This window comes from Castanea sativa, chromosome 1 (genome assembly GCF_040712315.1).
Source record: "Castanea sativa cultivar Marrone di Chiusa Pesio chromosome 1, ASM4071231v1".
Lineage (NCBI taxonomy): Eukaryota > Viridiplantae > Streptophyta > Magnoliopsida > Fagales > Fagaceae > Castanea > Castanea sativa.
Window position 1 is genome coordinate 52,134,045 of NC_134013.1, and position 21,374 is coordinate 52,155,418.

Consider the following 21,374-nt stretch of genomic DNA (forward strand, 5'->3'; position numbering starts at 1 on the left):
TGATAATTGGTTAGCCACAACTATTGTAGTCCTGTTAACCATGACTTGACCTAATTCATCTTGAACAACTTTCTCAAACTCGACATCTAGTGCATTAGTAGCTTTATCTAATAGTAATATTTATGAACCTTTTACAATGACACGTGCAATGGCGATACATTGCTTCTGCCCGTCAGGGAACTGAACTCATTGTTCACCTACCATGGTATCATAACCCTACATTTTGCAATGTTGAAAACTTGTGAGACAAGGACTTAAGTAACTGTGCAAGTTAATGTTATCCACTAGAAGTGTCTTAATAGAAGGACTTGGTTTGTGCTCTAAAGAATGAAAATGACATAGGTTTTGAAAAATGATTTGCAATATTGCTCTAAGTCTCTAACATGTTGTAAGCTATTAATGAACTTGTTTGCGTTGGCCAATTCTGATGCATATATAGTTTCTGCCTCAGTTGCATCTCCTTCCTTTCCATTTGTAATATTGGTACGGATAGTATCATTGAACAAAATTGGTTCCTAGCTCATAAGCCCCATTTGCTGCCTCAACCAATTGAGTTGGAACTTTTGAATTTCAATTCTTTCTAGTGTAATATGGTCTAAATCAAAATCATAGAATCTTTGAAAAGGCGATATCACTGTATATTATCCACTACGTACCACTTCCTCCAACAAGGGCAACAATCTAAAAGATGTCATTACACTTTAATTACGTTGCCATAATGAATTGAATATCTGGCCAGATACTTAAAGCTTTCATGATGAAGATCAATTTCACCCATTATATCATCCAATTTTATGCCAAACTCTTCACTTAGTCTATCTTTGACTTCTGGTCTAATATTGTAAATATGGGAGCAGCAATGGTCTGGGATTTGCTAGAATCAAGAGCAGAGGAGTTTGATTGGGAATTTCCAATTGCTGCCAAGGCAAAGAAAACCTGCAAAGCATACAAACAAAATTGTTGAAATTAAAATTTCTTATAAAGAAACTTTGATAAACATAGGAATAATATTTAGCCAAAAAATATTTGAGAATGATGTTTTTCCATCCTCAATAAATCGAGCACCTATATAGAAACTGGTTGCATGAACAGAAAATAGTAAGAAGACAGATAACTCAAATCCTATTCCACTCACTGATAAAGCCTTTGCCTTATCCCTGTCCTCATAGGGCCTTCACATTTCTTCTTGTATAATTAATTTTATCACATTCTCTTCAGCTTATAAAGAAGTAATTGTTCTTATACTTCCAAATGCATCTTTACCAACCAGGCTTGCTTCCTCATACATCATTGCACCCGCTATGCACATGCTCATAGGCTTTAAATTTCCTCCAATATTTCACATGAAAAATTATATAGATAATAAATTGATATATATTTCATAATTTAATAGTTGAGGGTGGAAGGATTTGAATATTGGATGTTACTTGTTGAGTTGCAAGGTATTATTTAATTTATATGCTTTAAACACTTGAAAGGGGTATCCAAACACCAAAGTACATTGTTTTTTATTAGTGTAGAATTCATAATAAATGTATGCATGCATGCAACATGCAACTATACATGTGTGAGTTATAAAAAAAAATTATGTGTGTAAAAGGAACTTTGGGTTTTTTATTTTTATTTTTAGAAGTGGTACGAACTTTGGGTTTTTTATTTTTCTTTTTAGACGTGATATGTCCATAATATTTTTGCAAATTACAAACAATTAATGTTTTTTTAATTAAAAAAACCTTAGTTATTTATTTATCTATAACTGACATGGAAAAATGAGTCAAAATTTTCTAACCGGACCCAACCCAAAAATACTTGACTCAACCTCGAATATTTTGACCAGAAGCAAAAAGGGGTTGACCCGTGAGCTGACCATTTTTTTGCGAGTCAAACCAAACTCAACCTCATTATTGGTTTAACTGCTTGTTATGAGCTTTAAAGTATGCAAGTCAAACTCAATTGGCAATATATAATGGACATTATTATTATAAAAGAAACATGCAATTTTTTTACATATCCAACCATTCAAAAATATATATTTAACATCATTTAGATACAATGGTTTTAAGAAAACAATTGAGACATTAACACAACTATATGCAATTGAATTGAAAGATGAATAGTTGAGGTATTCAAATTTTTAAATATTAAATAACAAAGTATATGCCAAGATAATCTAGTTACATTAGAGTTAAAACATATATTTAAAATTATAGACATATATGAGAAGCATTTATAAGTGTGAAAAGAATGAATCCAAAGTGTATCAACGTAATTAGCATAAATTATGGATGATTAGTCCTATTTTTTAACAATTCATATCCAAAATAAACTACTTTTCAAAATAAATTATGATATTTCCTAGAGTTTGTGTTACTTAACAATGACATAATATTCATAAAATGGACCATGTATAAATAATTAAATAGTCAAACTTTAATGTATATTCTCAAATTGAAATAGAATGCCAACCACAATTAATATTAGATTATAAAATTAATTTTCAAGATTGTAAATTTCTTATATGTCTTTATTCTTTGTCAAATTAGTTATTCAATAAGGCGCATTTGTAATTTTGTTTTATGGTTTGAGATGTTGATATTGTGTAGAAACGAAACTTGTGTGTTTGTTTTAATTATTTTTTGTGCTATTTTGTTTTGGTTAGTCATGTTGGAATTTGTATAATTTTAAAATTATTGAACAAGTATTAATTTATTTAGCTAAGCTCGTTCTTGATATAAGTAGTGAATTCAAAATAATATATTTCACATCAAGGAATTTTCTGCATTACTTTTCAAATGGCTAATACTTTTTTTTTCTTTAAAAAAAATTTATGTGAAAAATATGACCCGACCTGACCCATTCATAACTTGCTTAAATTGACCAGTTTTTTTACCTGAGCTCATTTTGACCCGCATCCTAATTGGTCCGACTCAGCCCGCCCATTTGCCACGTCTCCTACTCACTTACAATAAAATCCAAATTTTTTAAAAATCCCACGAAGTCACGGTTTCTTACCCACTTACTTTTTTGAAGTAAAAAAAAAAACTGTTTATCAGTTCTTCTGAAAAACAAATTGGTTATCAATTATGACATATACATGTTATTCTAAAAGAAAAATGATATGTCTACAATATCTTCACAATACTTTCACAACAAATTTTAGTGGCAAGTTGTTACTGCTAGATAAAAAAATAATTAAGTGATGGGTTTATATTAAAACTTGTAATAACTTACCACTTAGAATTTGTTGTGAAAATGTTATGGATGTGACACTTATTAACATTCCACAATAATTTGATATAATAACAACTAGAAAAATTGGAGTACTTCTTAAGTACTCTTAGAGTATAAAGAAATAGTGATTCCTTGTATCATATTCATGGTGGATCCACATAAATTTAATGAGTAGACTTCATCATGAATGTGAAACGAGTAATATTCATTGTACTCTGGGAGTACCTAAGAATTTTCCAATTTTTTTTGATAATTTCACTAACCACCACAAACTTCTAACAAGGAGATGAAAGTAAAGATAATTTTTGCCATTGAGAATTTTTATGCCATTTCTACATTGTGTGTGTGTGTGTGTTTTTGTTGCTAAATGCGGTTTCTATATTGTTGTGTATGTGTTGTTTTCTTATTTGATTTCTAGGCCATTAAGGGGGGTGTTTGGGAGAGTAATTTGAATTATGTTGTTTGGGTGATTTTGATATACATGTGAGTGAAAAAGTGTGTGAAAAAGTGTGAAAGTATGTTAGAACTATGCTGCCAAACACCCCCTAAATATCTTAAAATTATGTATTGTGTATACTCTCTCTCTCTCTCAACAAAATGATAATTAGATTAGGCTATTGTTTTACTTTATCTTGATTCTGATTATTAATAAAATTTTCCTGAAATTTCTCCAAAAAATAAGAGCAATGGAATCCTGGAATTTTTGCGGGTGGCTGCCTCATATTTTATAACTATTTCACTATATGAGTTTCAAGACTTTTGAAATTTTTTGCCAGTATCTTTTTTTTTTTTTTTTTTGGGTGGGTTTGCTTCTTCTTTCTATTTTACAATATTGATGTAATAGAAACTCATCTTCAAAGTCTTTTTAGACTTTCTTTCCTGGGGAATTATTTAGTCTTATTTATAGCACATTTTTGCAATAATTATTTATGTGTTCACTTTGTATGTATGTGATTAATTTACATGTTGAATTGCTATTTGTCGTAATATTTTGCTACATGTCTTTTTTTGTGGTTTTAATTTATGTATAGGCTAGGAGGCCCACACATATTGTGAAAAACAGGTTTCTTGAAAACTGCTCATAAGATAATTTTAATCTCTCACATATAACATATAACCTCACAATATTCACTAACACAAAACATATACATAAATAACACAAAAAATAAGAAAATCCATTGAACACACGCACAGCACACACAATACACAACACTTGAAAATCATGTGTTTAAAACACGATTTCATAATTTAATTGAAATTGTATTTTGACCCACGATTTTCGATCACATGACACACATACACTGTATATGCTGGTGTGTACTTTTTAATTTTTTTATTTATTTTATACAATATCAATGTGTGCTTAATAGCGCTCTTAGAGCATCCACAGCAGTGGAGCTAAAATTTTAGCAATTTAGCTTCACAAAAAGTTATTTTATCTATTTTACCTACTCATTTTATAAAACATGCTGCAGCAGTGGATCTATTTTAGCTTTCAACACAATAAAATAATATAAACATCACAATAAAATAATATATCTACTACAATAAAATAATATATCTCACTACCCAAAAAATATTCAACCACAATTTAATTGGAAATGTGAATAAAAAATATTTTTTTTTATAGCTCTCAGCTACAGTGCTCATGTATTGATACATGAGCACTGTAGCATTTTAGCTAAATTTTTTTGCTTTACCTCTACTGCTGTAGGAGGATTTTTTGTATTTGAGTGGAGCTAAAATAGCTATATAGCTATTTAGCTCCACTGCTGCAATTGCTCTAATAACATTAGCATTAGGTATGGTAAATGCTAAAATTTTAGCATTTAACACACCAAATACCAAAAACTCACCAACATCAAATGTTCTAAATGCTAAATAAATTTGGTATTTGTTACAATACAATTCTATTGGCATTATACGGACATAAATGCTATTATTTTTTTCTCTTTTTTTTTTTTAATTTACTCTTCTCTCTCCTATCACTAGTTTCTTGTCTAACTTCTCTCTCGTCCTCTCTCATTCTCACTCTTAACCCCATTATCAGCCTCTCTGCTTTTTCAAATCTCTACACTTTAGATCTCTTTGTCTCTCTCTGTCTCTCTCTCTCTCCTTAGTTTTGATGGTTTGAATTTGGGGGATTTTTTTCTCTTCAAATTTAAGTGGAGTTTTTTAGTTATGTTTTGCAATGAATTTTATATTTGATTTGGGTTTTGTGAAGGCTTGTGGTGGTAGTGGTGGTAGTTGGATAATGGAGGGTTGTGGGTTATGGTTGTGGAGGGTTGTTGGGGAAAGGGCAATGAGTGCTATTGTGGAATATGAGAGAGACGAAGAGAGCGAAAGAGAGATGAAATGAATAGGAAAAAAAAATGGCGTATCAAATTTAATAAAATAACTTTTTGATATGTCATATGTTAAATTACTAATTTTATATGTCTAATTCTATGATTTTTTTTTTATGAGAGTCTAATTCTATGATTTAAGTCTTAAACATAAATAAATTTAATAATATTTTTAATATCTAAATTATAGATCTCAAATAAAAAAAAAATTCTTAAATAATAGTATAAATAAAACATCCCTCTATTGTTTCTCAAAAAAATAAAAATAAAACATCCCTCCCACGTGTAACATGAAAGGATGATGCATAGCACAAACCAAAGGTAAAGGACATTGTACGGCAAAATCCAGCGTCTTCCAATCTGATTCTTTCGTCACAAAAACAGAACCTCATATCATATCGGTTCACTTTTGGACACAGCCAGCCAAGCAGAGCACATACACTACAGGCAAAGAATATATCCCCAGAGCTCTTTTAAAACTCTCTTAACAGTCACAAACGCACAGTTTCTCTCAAAAACCAAAACCAAAACCAAAATAGCAATGTCGACCGTGAAAATCCAACCCACAGCATTTGCGCTATCTTCCAGCGTTAGACAGTTGGGTTTCTTCAATGTCAGGCTCCCCCGAAACTGCGTTGCTTCCTCCAACCATTTCAGTCGCTACGGGACCCGAAGAGCTCTCACAGTGTCAATGTCCACCACTTCTTCGAACCCACTTGAAGTCTGCGTCAAATCTTCAACCACTAACCCCAACAAGCCCGGCGACTGTAAGTAACTCCTCTTTTTTTTTTTTTTTCTTTTTTTTTCTCCCTTCTTGTTTTGTCCCTTTGATTACTGATAAAATGCCTCAAAGAAAAACAAATATCAAGCATTGTTTCTATACTGTCACTGGGTTTCCCTTTTATTGTTTGGAAAATGTACAAGTACAGTGGTAGAACATGTTAAGCATGGTTATGGAATTTATTTTTATGGACTAATGCATGCGCAGACTATTGGCGTTCAAAATGGCATATTAGAGCATCTGCATCAGACAATGCAAAATAGAAAAAGTTGTCTTTGCACATTCAACACCCAAAATTACTCACTAAAAATTTGCGAAGTTGCTACAATTACTATGAAAATTTACAACACTATTCACTTTGCATTTATTTTTTTAATTTTTTCTTTAAGTATTCTGAGGCTGAAAAAAGAGAGTAGATGATGGTTATTGTGAGTGAAGGAAGAGAAACAATTAAAAAAATTAAGAAAAATTGATATTTTAATGTAATAGAGTGTAAAATAGATAATCTGATGTGAGCTGTTTTGAAAAATGAGTATGTAAAATAGAAAAAGTAGGTTCTTGTAAAAATAGATAGAATTTTTCGCATGAGTTGATGTGAATGCTCTTATAATGAAACAAGTTATAATATTATTTGGGTATAATATGTGTAATATTTTGTGCTTAAGAAGGACTGACACTCCAAAATCCTCTCAATGTGGTGGGACTTGGGTGGAAAACAAATGTTTTTAATTAAGCAAAAAAGATTGCTTGGATTTTTTATGTAGCTTTTAAAGATTTTGATAGTTGTTATTTCTTTTGAAACCTAAAATACTCCTGTTTTATGGTCCTAATTTTCCAAGAACTGCCGTATCATGCTTCTTAGTTTTGTGCTACTCTTAAGGGATATAGTTTTTAGTCTTGCTTGCATAGGAAGTCATTTCTTGATATTTCTATGTTTGTCTTCACAGGTCCCTTTTGCCAGAGGGTATTACTGACTCTGGAGGAAAAGCATCTCCCTTATGACTTAAAGTTGGTAGATTTGGCCCACAAGCCAGATTGGTAATGATCCGATTTCTTATCTTTCAATGAGTATCTCCTCTTTATCAGATTGTGGATAAAACCTAGTTGTGGGTCCGCCCACGTGTGCACACACTTAAATGCACACATTAGTACATATCCTAGTATCATTATTTTTTTATTTTATAAGTAAACTCCATATCCTAGTATCGTTATATTAAATACTCAAGGCTGTTGTTCTGTTTTCTGTCTTTATCTATTACAACTCTTTCTTAATTCGTATGTTTTGTTAACTAGGTTCTTAAAAATCAACCCCGGAGGTAAAGTTCCTGTGATTAAACTCAATGAGAAGTGGATATCAGATTCAGATGTTATTGCACAAGCACTAGAAGAAAAGTATCCTGATCCACCATTGGGAACCCCACCTGAGAAGGCTTCAGTGTATGGTTTATCGACAGTGGTTTATGCATTAACCATGTGGTTGTACATGCTCGGCACTAGAAAATGCTAAAAGCTTGAATGCTTTAGATCACATCCATAGTGCATAATGGCAATGTCATCATACATGTGTTTAATTTCCTAGCACCAAAAAATAAATATTAGAAAGTCTGATTGTCAGATTTTCTTATGGCTTAGATTACTATAGTGGTGGTTGTAGCAGTGAAATGGACATGCTATAGTAGCTGTGGAAAATGAAAACATTTTCTACCGTAGATTATTGATCTTTTTTTTTTGTGATCTCTCTTCTCTCTCTTTTGTGGATGATTTTCAATAAATATTTTCATTTGCTTTAATATGTTAAATATGCCCAACTCCTTGCATAAAGAACTACTGCAGTTAGGTGGACATAGAGAAACATTGGACACCAACAAGAATGCTTCATTACTAAAGAAATCTAACACTTCTAATCATCTGTGAACATCTGATTGAAGTTGAAGAGGCCCCAACTACAATGTGGATGGTTTTAGGATTTGGTGCTCAAGGGTGAGTTGACGCTGTATCATTAGCTGCTAGGATGTCAGAAGGTATCATTTCAAAATACAAGATCACTGAACTTTGTTTTAACTCTGGATTTAATGGAAAACTTATGGAGGGGAAGTTTGTGGTACTGTTGATGAACTGTAGAGACTTCATAAGGTCCTTGATGCAGGAAGGTTTCCATTGGTCTTTTGAAACTATGAAACCTTGTGGGTGGAGCTTTGGTATTCCATTTTCACTATGCTTATTTGTCTCTTCAACTCCCCACCCACCTAGACACACAACACTTCACACTTTCTCCTCCCTCAGACACTTTGTTTTGCTTTCATTTTTTTATTAACCATGGAACTCCACCACAAATGTGCTAATTACAATTTTGAATTTATATTGGCTTGTTTTCTAGTATTTGATAATGACAGTTTTTAGGGTTGATGTATTTTTTTTATAAGTAATATTTTCATTAAAAGAAGAAGGTGCAAATAGGGTGCAATCCTAGTACAGGGGTAGTTGTGGTTTCGAGCAACTCTTGAAAGTTTGAGCTAGTTAACGTAGGGGATGCCAAAGTCCATTCATATAACAGGAACAACTCTGCCTGTGTCTGTGTTTAGTTTCATATTTTGTTCTCGGTTGATCCCAAGCCTGGAAAAAGGAGGGTTGTGGTAGGTTGATGGCCAACGTAAAATTTATACACTTTATTATGAATGGATCTACTACAAAATTCCATGTATATAAGGCTAAGATGTTCAAAAATAATAACATCAGTTTCATCAAATGTAACTCATCATATTATATTCTGGTAATTTTCTCTGATTTATGTCTTGCCTTGATCTTCTTCTTCTTCTTCTTCTTCTTCTTAAATAATCTTAAATCATGCCTTCACCACCAGTTTAAGTCATGAAAAAGAATCCACATTCCATTTATAACTATTTTTTCTTCATCCTTTCCAACAGACTTGTGCAATTAATCACTAGACACTATCCATTAGCAGATACCTGTATTTATTCAATATTCATGTCCTGTCTCTTAGATGTGGGTATTTTGGGTCTCTAGCAGTTCCAAGTACCATATGCTACTTTTTATCATTTCCTGCATCTTGGTATTCACATACAGCTGTCTTCTCCTTGAACACTAGAACCAAATGAGATTGTGATGTTATCTCTTTTTCTGTAGCTTGATTTATGTTTCACACTTTGAGCTTCTTTTCTTTTTTGGGTTCTGGGTGTCATTACTTGCACTCTTACTTAATGCCTTCTTGCCTTTTATATCAACTGTGGTCATAATGCATATTTGGAGTTTGCGGTTCTCTCAATCTTAACTTTAGTATAGTAAATGCAAGATTTATTTTTCAATATAATAAAATGTCATAATTATTGGAAACAGGAGCACCCAATGTCTAATTTTTTATTTTTTTTTATTTTTTTTTGTGATGTTTGGTGATAGTCACTGTTTACTCCATGTTATATTCAATAAGATTCCCAAATTTATTTTTGATTGTAAGTTAACACCCATGCATGCACATGTATGTGTGTGTGAGAGAGAGACTTTAGAAAATCGACCCATTGTTGTTAGTTCTTAGATGTCTATGCTATGGTTTTAAGTTTTATGTCTTCTTGTGTTTCCAAATTGTTTGGAGTTACAAACTGAGGAACAAAGTTACTAAAAATAGCTGTTTTAACTGCTCTCTTGTAGTGGATCAAAGATCTTCTCCACATTTATTGGTTTCCTCAAGAGCAAAGACCCGAGTGACGGAACAGAGAAAGCATTAATTAGTGAGCTAAGTTCTTTTAACAATCATATCAAAGACAATGTGAGTTCTCTATGCTTATTTTTTCCCTTTCTTTCTGTCTACCCGTGGTTTCTTGTTGGTTTGGATAAAAGATTATCAATCAATTTTATGAAAATAATTGTTATGTTAAATTCATATTGGCTTCCATGTTCCAGGATTTGTTTGTCCATCATATGTGCCTTAGTTGAAAAAGGAAAAGAGATTACAAGGGATGTTTTACCCTGAATCTTTTGTACAATGCTTGATGCTTATGGCACACAGAGTGCTCATCAAAGACCAAAACGAGGCTATTCAAATGTGCCAGTATGGTTACTTTAATATTGATTCCTTTTTTTTTAACAAACTTATTTTTTTTAAAAAGACTTCCAAGTATACGGGGGTATACAATGAAAGAAACAAACTCAACATCTCAAATTGCAATGCTCCGACAAATCTAAAACAGAATAACAGCAGAATAATTGTAATTCTCTAGCCCAATCCAACAATGTATAAAAGAAAGAAGATTTATAGACTGTTCACAACCCTCAAAACTTTGAGCCTTCCTCTCCTGCCAAATACACCACATCAAGCAATGAGGCACAAGCCTCCAAATTGTGACATTACGGTGCCTGCCAAAACTGCCCTGCCAAGATGCTAACAAAACCTTTACCTGCCTAGGCAAGACCCAATGAATACCAAACAGACAAAATACCATGGACCGCATCTCAAATGCTATTGGGCAATGTAGAAGCAGAATCCACATTTTCCTCACTCTGTTTATACATAAAAAAACCAATCCATAACAATAATATCTCTCTTCCGTAAATTATCTGTTGACAAAATCTTCCCTAGCACAGCTATCCTAGAGAAAATAGCTACTCTAGGAGGGATTTTAGATCTCCAAATAATTGTCCTTAGAAATGACTCTGAGGTGGTGCTTAATTTTGATTCTGTGAGCAACATATTATCTAGTCATCAAGATTTATAAGGAAATTGAGTTGTTTTCCAAAAGTCTGTCAAAATCACCACAATCATTTTTTTTTCCTGATATCTTTTAGTTTTTGATAATTTTTAAATTCTAAAAATAGAAGAAAGAATATTACAGGTGTTTCATATGAGGAATGGAAAAGTGAAGAGATGACTAAACATTTAGCATTAAATTCCTATATGTCCTTGTGTTTTATTTTTAATAAACTACAAGGGTAAAGATGTCAAATTTACTGACACATGGCATTATTGCTCATCTTTTGTTGGTGGGCCAAGATGGAGGATACTCATCTCTCCCCTTCTCCTTCCTTACATTTTATACTCTACCAAACAAGTGAAAATGGCAATCAGTCTTCCATTTTTCTTCCACCCTCTTCCATCATCCCACTTTTCCTCCAAACAAACACACAGGGTCAGTCATACCAGAGCGCAAGATTTCAAAACCCTGATTAGGTATTAGCAAATCACTAAATAGGAGGGAACGAAAGGAGAAGAGGAAAGAGGTCATGAGAATTTGAATAAACAAGTCACTGGGGTTCAGTTGTCTCTCCAACCAACTCTAAAGAGATAAGAGTTTGAAGAGCTAAATGACCTGGCCTTATTTGTTATCCATGATGGTGAAAGAATTATGATTGCTGGAAAACTGTTTGAGAGTTTATATACAGCAAATTGAAAGTGCATGAATGCAACAAACCAGGCATCATACTAGTTCCCTAAGCAAAGCCACTAGTTTTTCTGCATTCTTCATTCGTCTCCATAAATATGCTTAGCACATCATACCTTTAGAAGATGATCTTGATGAACAACTAAATTTGGTGGCCAAGAAAACTTGGTAGGCAAGCCAGGCTAAGGGTTGGATCAATCAAGACCTGATATATTTGAAACAAGGCACACCAAATAAAAGCTTAAGGCCAGAAAAGAAGCTGCTAGGACATAATAATCTTGACAAAATTACTACAATTTTCTCCCTGATGGCTAAAAACCTGCAGTTTCTTATTTTAGACAGACAAATTAGGTCAGGTTTGGTAATTGTTTCTATTTTTTATTTTCAAACACTTGTTTTTAAGAATGAAAACAGAAACAGGTTATCTTGTGTTTTCAAAGTTAGAAATAAGATTAGTTAGTTGAAAAAATAAACAATTTTCTATAAACTCATACTCCGCTCATACATTCTATCAAATACTTGGCGTGCATCTTTCATACTCCCACACCTCCCTTACCTTTCAATCTATTAGCCATTGCATTTGTATCTCTCAAAGTCAAAAGCATCCAGCTTGTACCCTGAACTCATAAACCACACTAATCATCCATGTTGACTCAACATTCAGAGTCTGCCCATGCTTCAAGACATTCTAGGTGAAATTAAGCTTGATTTATAAAGGATTGCTTCATAGATGGTCTGAAGGACACGAATAGAAAGGCTTCCAAGGTCTCTCCACCCATGGATGTATATAACCAGATCAAAGTAGTCATGGAATAATAATATGCTTCCTTCTTTTTGAAATTCAAGTGGCTTAAGAAAATCATATATGAATAGTTTTTTGTTAATGAAATAGTTTTAGTCAAAGACTTCTTAAGCTTGTAATCCCTCATCAGAGAGAGAGAGAGAGAGAAATTTGAACTCAGGTGTGGGCTTTAATTATGGCGTCTCTCAGAATTTTAATTTTGAAAACAGGTAAACACTTGTTTTCAATTTCCTTTGTATTTTGAGATTGAAAAAAAAAAAATTATTCTACTTGTTTTGGGTTACAAACAATTTTTTTGGACTAGAAAAAGAAAAAAGAAAAAAGAAATAGTTACCAAACATAACCTTACTGTAACTAGTTATAGAGAGGTTCTAGATTGCCTCAGCTTTGACAAGCCCAATTTTTGGTAATTTTGATTTCTTCATGTTTTCCCCATTCAAAGTCTTTTGCTTTCTGCATCACTGAAAGTTTGAAATTGATTCTACACGTACCAGAAAATGGACTGGACTTTTTCAATTTTTATGAAATACAAATAGGACTCCTAATTGATATGTTTCACTTTCATGGATATTAATGCTTCCAAAATTTTCAGTAGTCAAAATCTCAGCTTGTGTTGAATAAATATGTTGGATCCCCTGTTAGAAGTGGTATTTTTACTGTTAGGTCATCTTATCAGCTAGTACTCCTGGCAGTTTGCAAAGCTTTCCCTGGAAAAGCATTTGGAAGGTCATGGTTCCTCCTAAAGTATCTTTTTTTTCTTTTCTTTTTTCACTTGGATTGTAGCTAGGGGAAAAATTCTTACTATGGATAATTTATGGAGGCCCCATATTTGTCTGGTTGAGTGGTGTTGCATGTGCATGAACAGTGTAGAGACTACAGACCCTGACCATTTGCTTTGTCATTGTGCTTATGTGCACAATCTATGGTCTTTGGTGTTTTGTACGTTTGGCCTTCATTGGGCTATGCCAAGAAGGGTAGTGGATTTGCTGGCGTGTTGGAAAGGGGGTTTTGGTCTACATTGTTCTGCTAATCTATGGGGGGCTATTTCCTTATGTGTCATGTGGGCTATTTGGCAGGAACAAAAACTGGCTTATTTTCTAGGGGATTGAGCATTTGTTTTTGGAGCTAAAATTGTTATTATTACTATCTATGTGTGATTGGATGGCTTCATTAAGTGGAAACTCTTTTTCCTCCTTGGAAGAATTTCTAGATTTATGTAATTTCTGATAAGTCTTGTGGTTTTCCTAGTACATTACTTGTGTACGGAGGAATACTGCTTTCTTTGAATTCTTAATAAAATGGATTATTTACCTATCAAAACATAAGTTTGGCACATTCCAGCATGTCTGCAAAGTTTAACCAGCAGAAAAAGTTTACTCTGCGAAAAACACCGTTCCTGTGTAGGAAAATGACTTTGGTGCAATATCTTTATTGGGAAATTTGATCACTTGTTTTGGTTACATATACATAAAGAAAAATTAATTTATAAATGATTTCTCCTGACTTTATTGTGATTGAGTTTTTTCCATGAAGGGTCCTTATGTCAATGGGAAAGAGGTTTCTGCTGTAGATTTGTCACTTGCACCCAAGCTGCATCATCTAGAGATTGCTTTGGGACATTACAAGAAATGGTCAGTTCCTGATTCTCTTCCCCATGTGAAGTCTTATATGAAGGTATGTACAATACAAGCAAAATTTTAGATTTTATTATCTATGTCTAGTGATCATGTTTCATTGGTTTTTCACAATTTCCAACACCTCTAATGGCTTGAACCTTGGACCTGAAGTCCTGCACCATTCTAAGTATAACTACAACTAATCTACGGAGGCCGCTTACAATTTTTTAACATACAAACAAGACCTTGAATGCATTCGTGAATAGGAAACTCTTTTTTTTTTCCATAGCGAGTGCATGCTCTTTGAATTGGCCAACCACAATGGCGCAAGGCAGGCAAATAATGTTCATTAAAATCCTCTAGTTATTTAATTCTTTTTAATGTCATTGACCTTATTCTTTTAATCTTTTTTTTTTTTTTTTTAGTTTGAGGAGTTGGGGGGTGGGGGAGGTGGGGAGGAGGGAGCTCAGAGGGTGTGAATAGGCTGGACACTGTTTCATAATGTGCTAAATAAATTGGACTAAAGTTGAATTAAGATCTCCCTAATGGTAGCTATCAAATATCTGATCAGTCTTTGCCAAGGAGTACATGCAAATAATTACAATTGAAAAGCTACCATCTCATTTATACGTTCTCCTTCTTCCTTTTGTTCTGTCCGTTCTCCTTCCTTTTGTTCTGTCCATCCGCCCATCCCCCTTCCCCATCTCATAGAATACTAACTGTAGCCCTTGTAGGATGGATGGTTGTTGATGTTATTTAGCATAAATACTTGGATGGTTAAAGATTTCATTTAAGAATGGGAGGTGTTGACAACCATTATAGAATTGCTAGGGGACAAATCCCTAAAGCTTAGAATTTGTTTATTTCAAGATTTAAAGTGATGGCTTTGGTGCAAGGAGTGCTTCATCACCTTAAACATTAATTAATGTGACCGTAGAATTTTCTAGGTTAGATGGTGTATTGCCACAAATTGATAGTTTTTTTTTTTTTGGATACATCAATAGTTGGGGGTGAGGGGGCTTTGAACCCTAGATGTCTCCGTTGAAAACATTAGGAGGTGCTAGTTGTGCTATGTGGCTCTTGGCCACGAATTGCTTATACGTTTTAGCTGATCATTTGAAGGAGAAAATTTTGATCAGTTTGTTCTTGGTAATGGTCCTGTAACATCATTCACACCATTGTACCATAGTCTCATATCAATGCATAGCAAGAATTTGTAAAAACTTTCCTTATTGCTCTTATTCCTTTCCCCAACTTTTTTCTAATCTCCCTATCGCTGATTCTTCAATGGATTTCTTTTGTTTGAGACAAAAAATTTATAATTAATTCTCACTCATATTTTATTTCTTTCAAATTATATCAAACTAAATTCATGATGTACTAAAGGGACTAGATCAAATTATCCCTATTGAAACTCTTTGTTAATATTACACCACTCAATAACTTATGGTTGGCCTAATAATTTTAAATTTCCACCACTAAATTGAACATTCTCATTATTCTTAACACATGCCAAATTTCATTTTAATCAAATATTATTTACTATACAATCCATAAACTCACACTCTATATATAAATTTAAAATATAAAATACATGATATGTATTGATCTCTAATTGTCATGAAATTTTGCAAGCATGGAATGTATGGGGAGAAATGTAATCCAACAGTGTATTTGTCAAAATACATATGTTGATTTGTTTAATATTGGAAAAAGGTATATACCAAGTGTCACTTAAACCCAACTTTCATTAATCTAATATTAATATATCTAACTAATATTACCATGAATTAGGATGGTTTTTACTTTATCCTATCTGTGATTTAACTTTTAAATTTGAGGTAATACCCAAATGAAGAACTATTGATACATTTTTTTAAAGAAAAGATGTTGACAATTCAGAAAGAAATGTACTTTTCGATTATACGGCTGAAATTGTCCTAAGAATCTCCAAGGACAAGTTTTTTTTTTGGTTGTCTATATTGAAAGGGAGATTGTTGATAATTATAGTTTATATTTGATGATGATTTTCATTCCCTAAAAGGGTGTTGGCTAGAATTTTTATTAGGGATATATATATATACACACACAAACTAGCCTTTAAGCATGCACGTTGCGCATGTTCAGAGGCTCTTCTATTTTTATAAAAGTTAAAAATTTACATCTATTATAATTTAGAATTTTTTTTTTTCAAACAGATAAAAATGATAAACTTTAAAGATAAGTAGTAATTATAATTTCTTTTTTGAATGTAAAGGAAAAAAATCTTAAATTTTAGGATTTTTCTTTTTTAATTCAAAATGAAATTTGTTTTTTGACATTTATTACCCTATTTCTAAATAAAGTTACTCTTTATTAATGAGGGTATTTTTGAACCTCAAAAAAGTCCGGTTGAAAGAGGAGAGTCCTCTTATATATAGTATAGATTGTTCTATGTAACTTGTTCCTCCATGCTAATTGATCAGAGATGGATAAGAAAATGTCATATTTTTGTTAATCTGAGTACATCTTTATTAAGTTTAGTAGACACTTTTTTATATATAAATTAGCATCTGCATTCTTAAACTTCTCAAACCTTATTGAAGGACTAGGTCAACCTAAGGCTAAACCCAAACTTGTCGTTTGTTTTACCTGTCCACCCTTTTTCCTGTATTTGTGATCGTGTGTGTGAATGTATATTTTCAGAGTTTAGCAATATATATATATATATATATTCAGAGTTTAGCAATATATATATATATATATATATATATATATATATATATATATATATATATATATTAACACCTTTTCAACTGTTGCTCAATTAAATACGGTCACTGATATTATATCAAAATTACAAGATGCGTTGATCCTTAGATCCATTAGTCATTTTGGCAGATGCATGTTTTAAATCCTCACCCTGTTGCTTTCTTGACTTCCATATGTGGCAATTTTTTTACTTCAACAAACCGGAATAGCTAGTTTCTTTTAAATCCATAATTTTTTTCGGTGTAACTACAGTCTTATGATCTCTAATTGTTGGTTTTTGAGAAAGTGTGTAGCTCTAGATAGTATAGAAGTTTATGCAAGTAATATTTTCTTGTTTAGTTTGTAGACAAGATTCCTAATAATGCAGAGTTCCTGACATGCAGGCCAATTTCTCAAGGGATTCATTTATTAAAACGCGTGCACAGCCTGAAGATATAATTGCAGGTTGGCGTCCAAAAGTCTTTGGTTAGATTGTCTGCAGCTGCTGTATGGGACTTTACAGGTCTATACCCAAAACCTTCTTTACAAGTATAAATTAATGTAGCCTTGAATGCAGGTGAAACACTTTGTTATTGACCATTAGATTCAACCTTTCATTTATATTTGCCAAAATGCGGAGATTGTAATATTGTGACCATAGATCATATACATGAAAGAGCATTTCAAGCCTTGTAAAGTCAAAAAACTGTGCATTTCCAAGAAATTGTCCTCGCTTTTCATTTATTACATAGTATCCATGAAAAAACAATTTGATACTCTTATTCAACCATCCTCATTACCATGTGGGGAAAAGCATAAAGAGGACAGATCATGGAAATTTCAGCTCGAGGGGCACACGAGGAAGTGACTTAATGCAGTCATGTCAGTGGCACTACAAACATAACCATGAAGAAAGGGAGGGACACAAAGAATGTTAAAAAGGTTATTAGCTAGTTGGGCTTCCGAAATCCTAGTTTTCGGGAGCTGTGAGGTTAGAATACATACAAATTAAAAAATTATCTTTCAGTGGCATCATACATTATGGTTTGTTCATCAGATTCCTCCTGTCGTAACACAAAAACAATTGAAGTTGCATCCCAAGTGGTTGGTTAGAATAAATTTACAAATGTTCTTGTCCCGTCTTCTAGGTGAGAAGAACAATGACAGGACACAATGACTTGCCAGTTTTTTTCGCTACTGCTTACATGGCTGGCTTGTTGCAATTAGAATAACATTTTTTTCACTTGGACTATCAGTGGTGTCGCTTTTACTATGCATTCATCATAAAAGATCATGTTAATGTGTGAAAAACTTGGTTAAAACAATTTTCATGTCATGAGGTGTGAAAACATTGGTAAATAGATTCTTTGGGGACAAAACTTAAGTACAATTCCTTAATTCCCAATTAAATTCAAACACATACCTAGCAAGGTGCAGTCTAGTAATTGGAGGCTTTGGATGAGCTGTAGACTTAGACATCCTACATTCACACTAGTTCCCCTAGATTACTTGATACACGGTTCTGGTGGGTGGGGTTGTGTATTCATGATTTACTCTCCAAGGGTGGGTCTAAAGGTGGGTTTGTGTATCCATGATTTACTCTCCAAGGGTGGGTCTAAAGGGCCCTGCCTTAGTGAGGTTTCATGTCATAAAAAAAAAAAACACGTGGTTACAATTTAATTGGAGATTGTAATGTAATGTATTGAAGTAAGCAAAATCAACTTGGGTCCAATGGTCCTATGCAATGGACCTATTGGAATGTAAACACATGTCAAACACTTGTCACGCGGCCACAATTTTACAGGGCCAGTGCATAAGGCACTAGACCCAATCCTTGCCCTAAAGTAAAAGTTTTATAGCTAGTTTTAAAAACTGAATGTTCAAAGAACTGAAAATGAGTTCGTTTTTCAGTTTTACCGGTTGAACCACTTGTTTTACTGGTTTTTGCCGTATTAGTTTTGAGTCAAGTTCCCAGCTGATCAGGCCAATCTAGTCTAGATTCCAAAACTACGGTTTTACTTTTACTCTTTTTGGGTTTATCTACGTCAGTTTACACTTGATAGGTTTTAATCATTCATAAAATGGTCGATGAGTAGGTTTGTGCTGTGTTTTCTTTGACTTTTATCATTATTTTTATTTCAAAAGCTAGTAATCTTTACAAATGTGAATGTTAAAGAAATTGTTTTTCATGAGACCAGCGGATTTATTTTATGGTCGTCCATAACATGTTGGGAGGGAATGTTGAAGTAGAACTTAGAATGTAATGAAACAAATATTCCCTCTTAATCATTCAATTTATTTTCCTAAATTCCCAAACATGAGAATATATGGAGTATATTCTTTAAAACTTTCCTTTCAATCATTTTCTTATGATTATTATTATATTTATGGTGAGTTTGTGTTTCTATTATTGATATTTACATGTTTTCTACTTTATTTTTCAACGAATATACTACTTACCCTCCAAGCTCCATTCCAAAACAATGTGCATGGCAAAGGTCAATTATTAAAATTAGACTTCCTATAAATAATAAATAAAATAAAAATATTAAAATTAGACTGATCGACTCTTTACTCATTTGTTCTTCTGTCATTCCCCTTTCCCCATTTATTCTAATAAATTTCTCTCTATTTCACTTGAAATAAACAAAATGAGTACATTATGTCTATATTATGTAATCCAATCTAATTACTTTATATCTAACATAATTTTTTTTTTTTTGAGAAAAAAATCTGTAATATTATTCAAAGAACGGCTGCATCGGCCAAAATTACAGAAAATAGATGTGGAAGAACATCTTCCATAGTTGCATCCACATCGAAAATTTGCTTACATGTCTAGCATGTTTAGCATTGTTATGAGCAGCCGAATTGCCTTATTTCTGAGAGAAAAAAAACATCAGAAAAATTCCTTACAAGTGACTTGGCCTCTTCTATCAGATGACCATATGCAGCAAGTGATGTAATATCAGATTTCAGAGCATTAATTGAAGTAACCCATTGCTTTAACATATAGAATATACATTGCATCACCAAGATTTTTGCACAGAACTTCCTTTAAAAAAAGAAAATGCAGAGGCAACCCGCAAGTTTTGATCATACCCTAAGAAAGCACTAATTAACACTGTCGATTGGCAATGTAGTCAGCTAAATAATATAATGGGGCAGCTCTTATTGGATCAAAATAGGCAAGCTCTTGCACTGCTTGATTTGCCAGCTTCCTGGCAAACTTCTTAGCCTTGTCAATGCCCATAAGCTTAGGATATGTGGCCTTATCACTTGCCAAATCCTTCCCTGCTGTCTTTCCCAACGCCTCGGATGACTTAGTCACATCCAAAATATCATCCACCACTTGAAACAACAACCCTATACACCTAGCATAATTCCTCACCCTCTCTATCTCAATCACGTTCCCACCTCCCATAATAACTCCACAAACAGCTGAAGCCTCTAGGAGCTTTGCTGTTTTATGGACATGAATGTACTCTAATTCACTCAAACTCACTTGTTTCCCCTCGCAACAAAGGTCCACAACTTGACCTGCCACAAGCCCTTCAGACCCAGCTGCTGAACCAAGCTCGGCAATGGCTTGGATGACACGGTCGGAAGAAACTTTTGCCGTCTTGGCTGCTATATGTTGGAAGGCAAGGGAGAGGAGAGCATCCCCGGCTAGAACTGCGGTTTCTTCACCAAAAGCCTAGTGGTTTGTGGGCTTTCCACGTCTAAGATCATCGTTGTCCATGCAAGGGAGATCGTCATGAATTAGTGACATTGTGTGGATCATCTCTGTGGCACAAGAAATTGGAAGGGTTAAAGACTCAACCCCTCCTACTAATTCACATGACGCAATGCATAAAATTGGTCGTACACGCTTTCCACTGGCAAGAAGTGAGTATCTCATTGCCTCATGGATTTTCAATGGATGTTGCAAAGGCACTGCCTCTTCTAGTGCTTTGTTCACAGTTTTTGCCTTTAGGGCCATGTATTCTTCGAATTGAAATCTGGGTAAAGAATTGTTCATTGCCTTGTTGAGTAATTCTTCAGTGAGGAATGGTTGGAACAAAGATGAGTTTACAACATGGGTGGCTCTAATTTTCCTAAGAACAGGTTTGGGGTGGATTCTAGTCGGGCTTTTGTAGACATTGATATGGATCTTGAGAAGGGTTGAAGTGTGACAACTTGGTAGGGTTGAAGAGAAGGCCATTGGAATGAAGTTTATTGAAGAATTATTCGTGCTAATTTTGGTAGCCGTGTTTCTAGCTACTTCTATATATCTACTAGTAGTTATAGTTTACTAAGGAATGTGATGAACATCCTCCATTTTGAGTGTCCAAACCCATATATAGAGTTTAGTTATTGGTGGTCTTGTTTTAGGTAGCTGAAGATGCTATTTTGAGTGTTCAAACTTCAAGCCTATAGCTTTTGGTTATTCCTTTTTCGTAGGACTTGGAGTCTAGTGCATCAATTGGCTTGGTTTAT

General features: G+C 33.4%; 1 protein-coding gene and 1 pseudogene across 1 annotated transcript; one reads left to right on the forward strand and one right to left on the reverse strand.

The window, feature by feature from the left end:
* The first annotated feature begins 5,944 nt into the window (after nucleotides 1-5,944).
* LOC142621766 (glutathione S-transferase DHAR3, chloroplastic) lies at nucleotides 5,945-17,619 on the forward strand. The gene is made up of 6 exons (XM_075795121.1): nucleotides 5,945-6,343; nucleotides 7,305-7,395; nucleotides 7,651-7,794; nucleotides 10,021-10,138; nucleotides 14,083-14,223; nucleotides 17,300-17,619. The coding sequence occupies exons 1-6, from the start codon at nucleotides 6,118-6,120 to the stop codon at nucleotides 17,384-17,386; spliced, it is 807 nt and encodes a 268-aa protein (XP_075651236.1). The 5' UTR covers nucleotides 5,945-6,117; the 3' UTR covers nucleotides 17,387-17,619.
* A 2,394-nt stretch (nucleotides 17,620-20,013) lies between these two features.
* LOC142629374 (geranylgeranyl pyrophosphate synthase 7, chloroplastic-like) lies at nucleotides 20,014-21,099 on the reverse strand (annotated as a pseudogene).
* Nucleotides 21,100-21,374: the final 275 nt, after the last annotated feature.

Excerpts from the sequence above, each read along its gene's own strand:
- LOC142621766 (XM_075795121.1), top strand. The coding sequence starts at position 6,118 with ATGTCGACCGTGAAAATCCAACCCACAGCATTTGCGCTATCTTCCAGC. Across the intron at positions 6,344-7,304 it reads CCCCAACAAGCCCGGCGACT|GTCCCTTTTGCCAGAGGGTA; the intron begins GTAAGTAACTCC and ends TTGTCTTCACAG. Across the intron at positions 14,224-17,299 it reads ATGTGAAGTCTTATATGAAG|GCCAATTTCTCAAGGGATTC; the intron begins GTATGTACAATA and ends CCTGACATGCAG.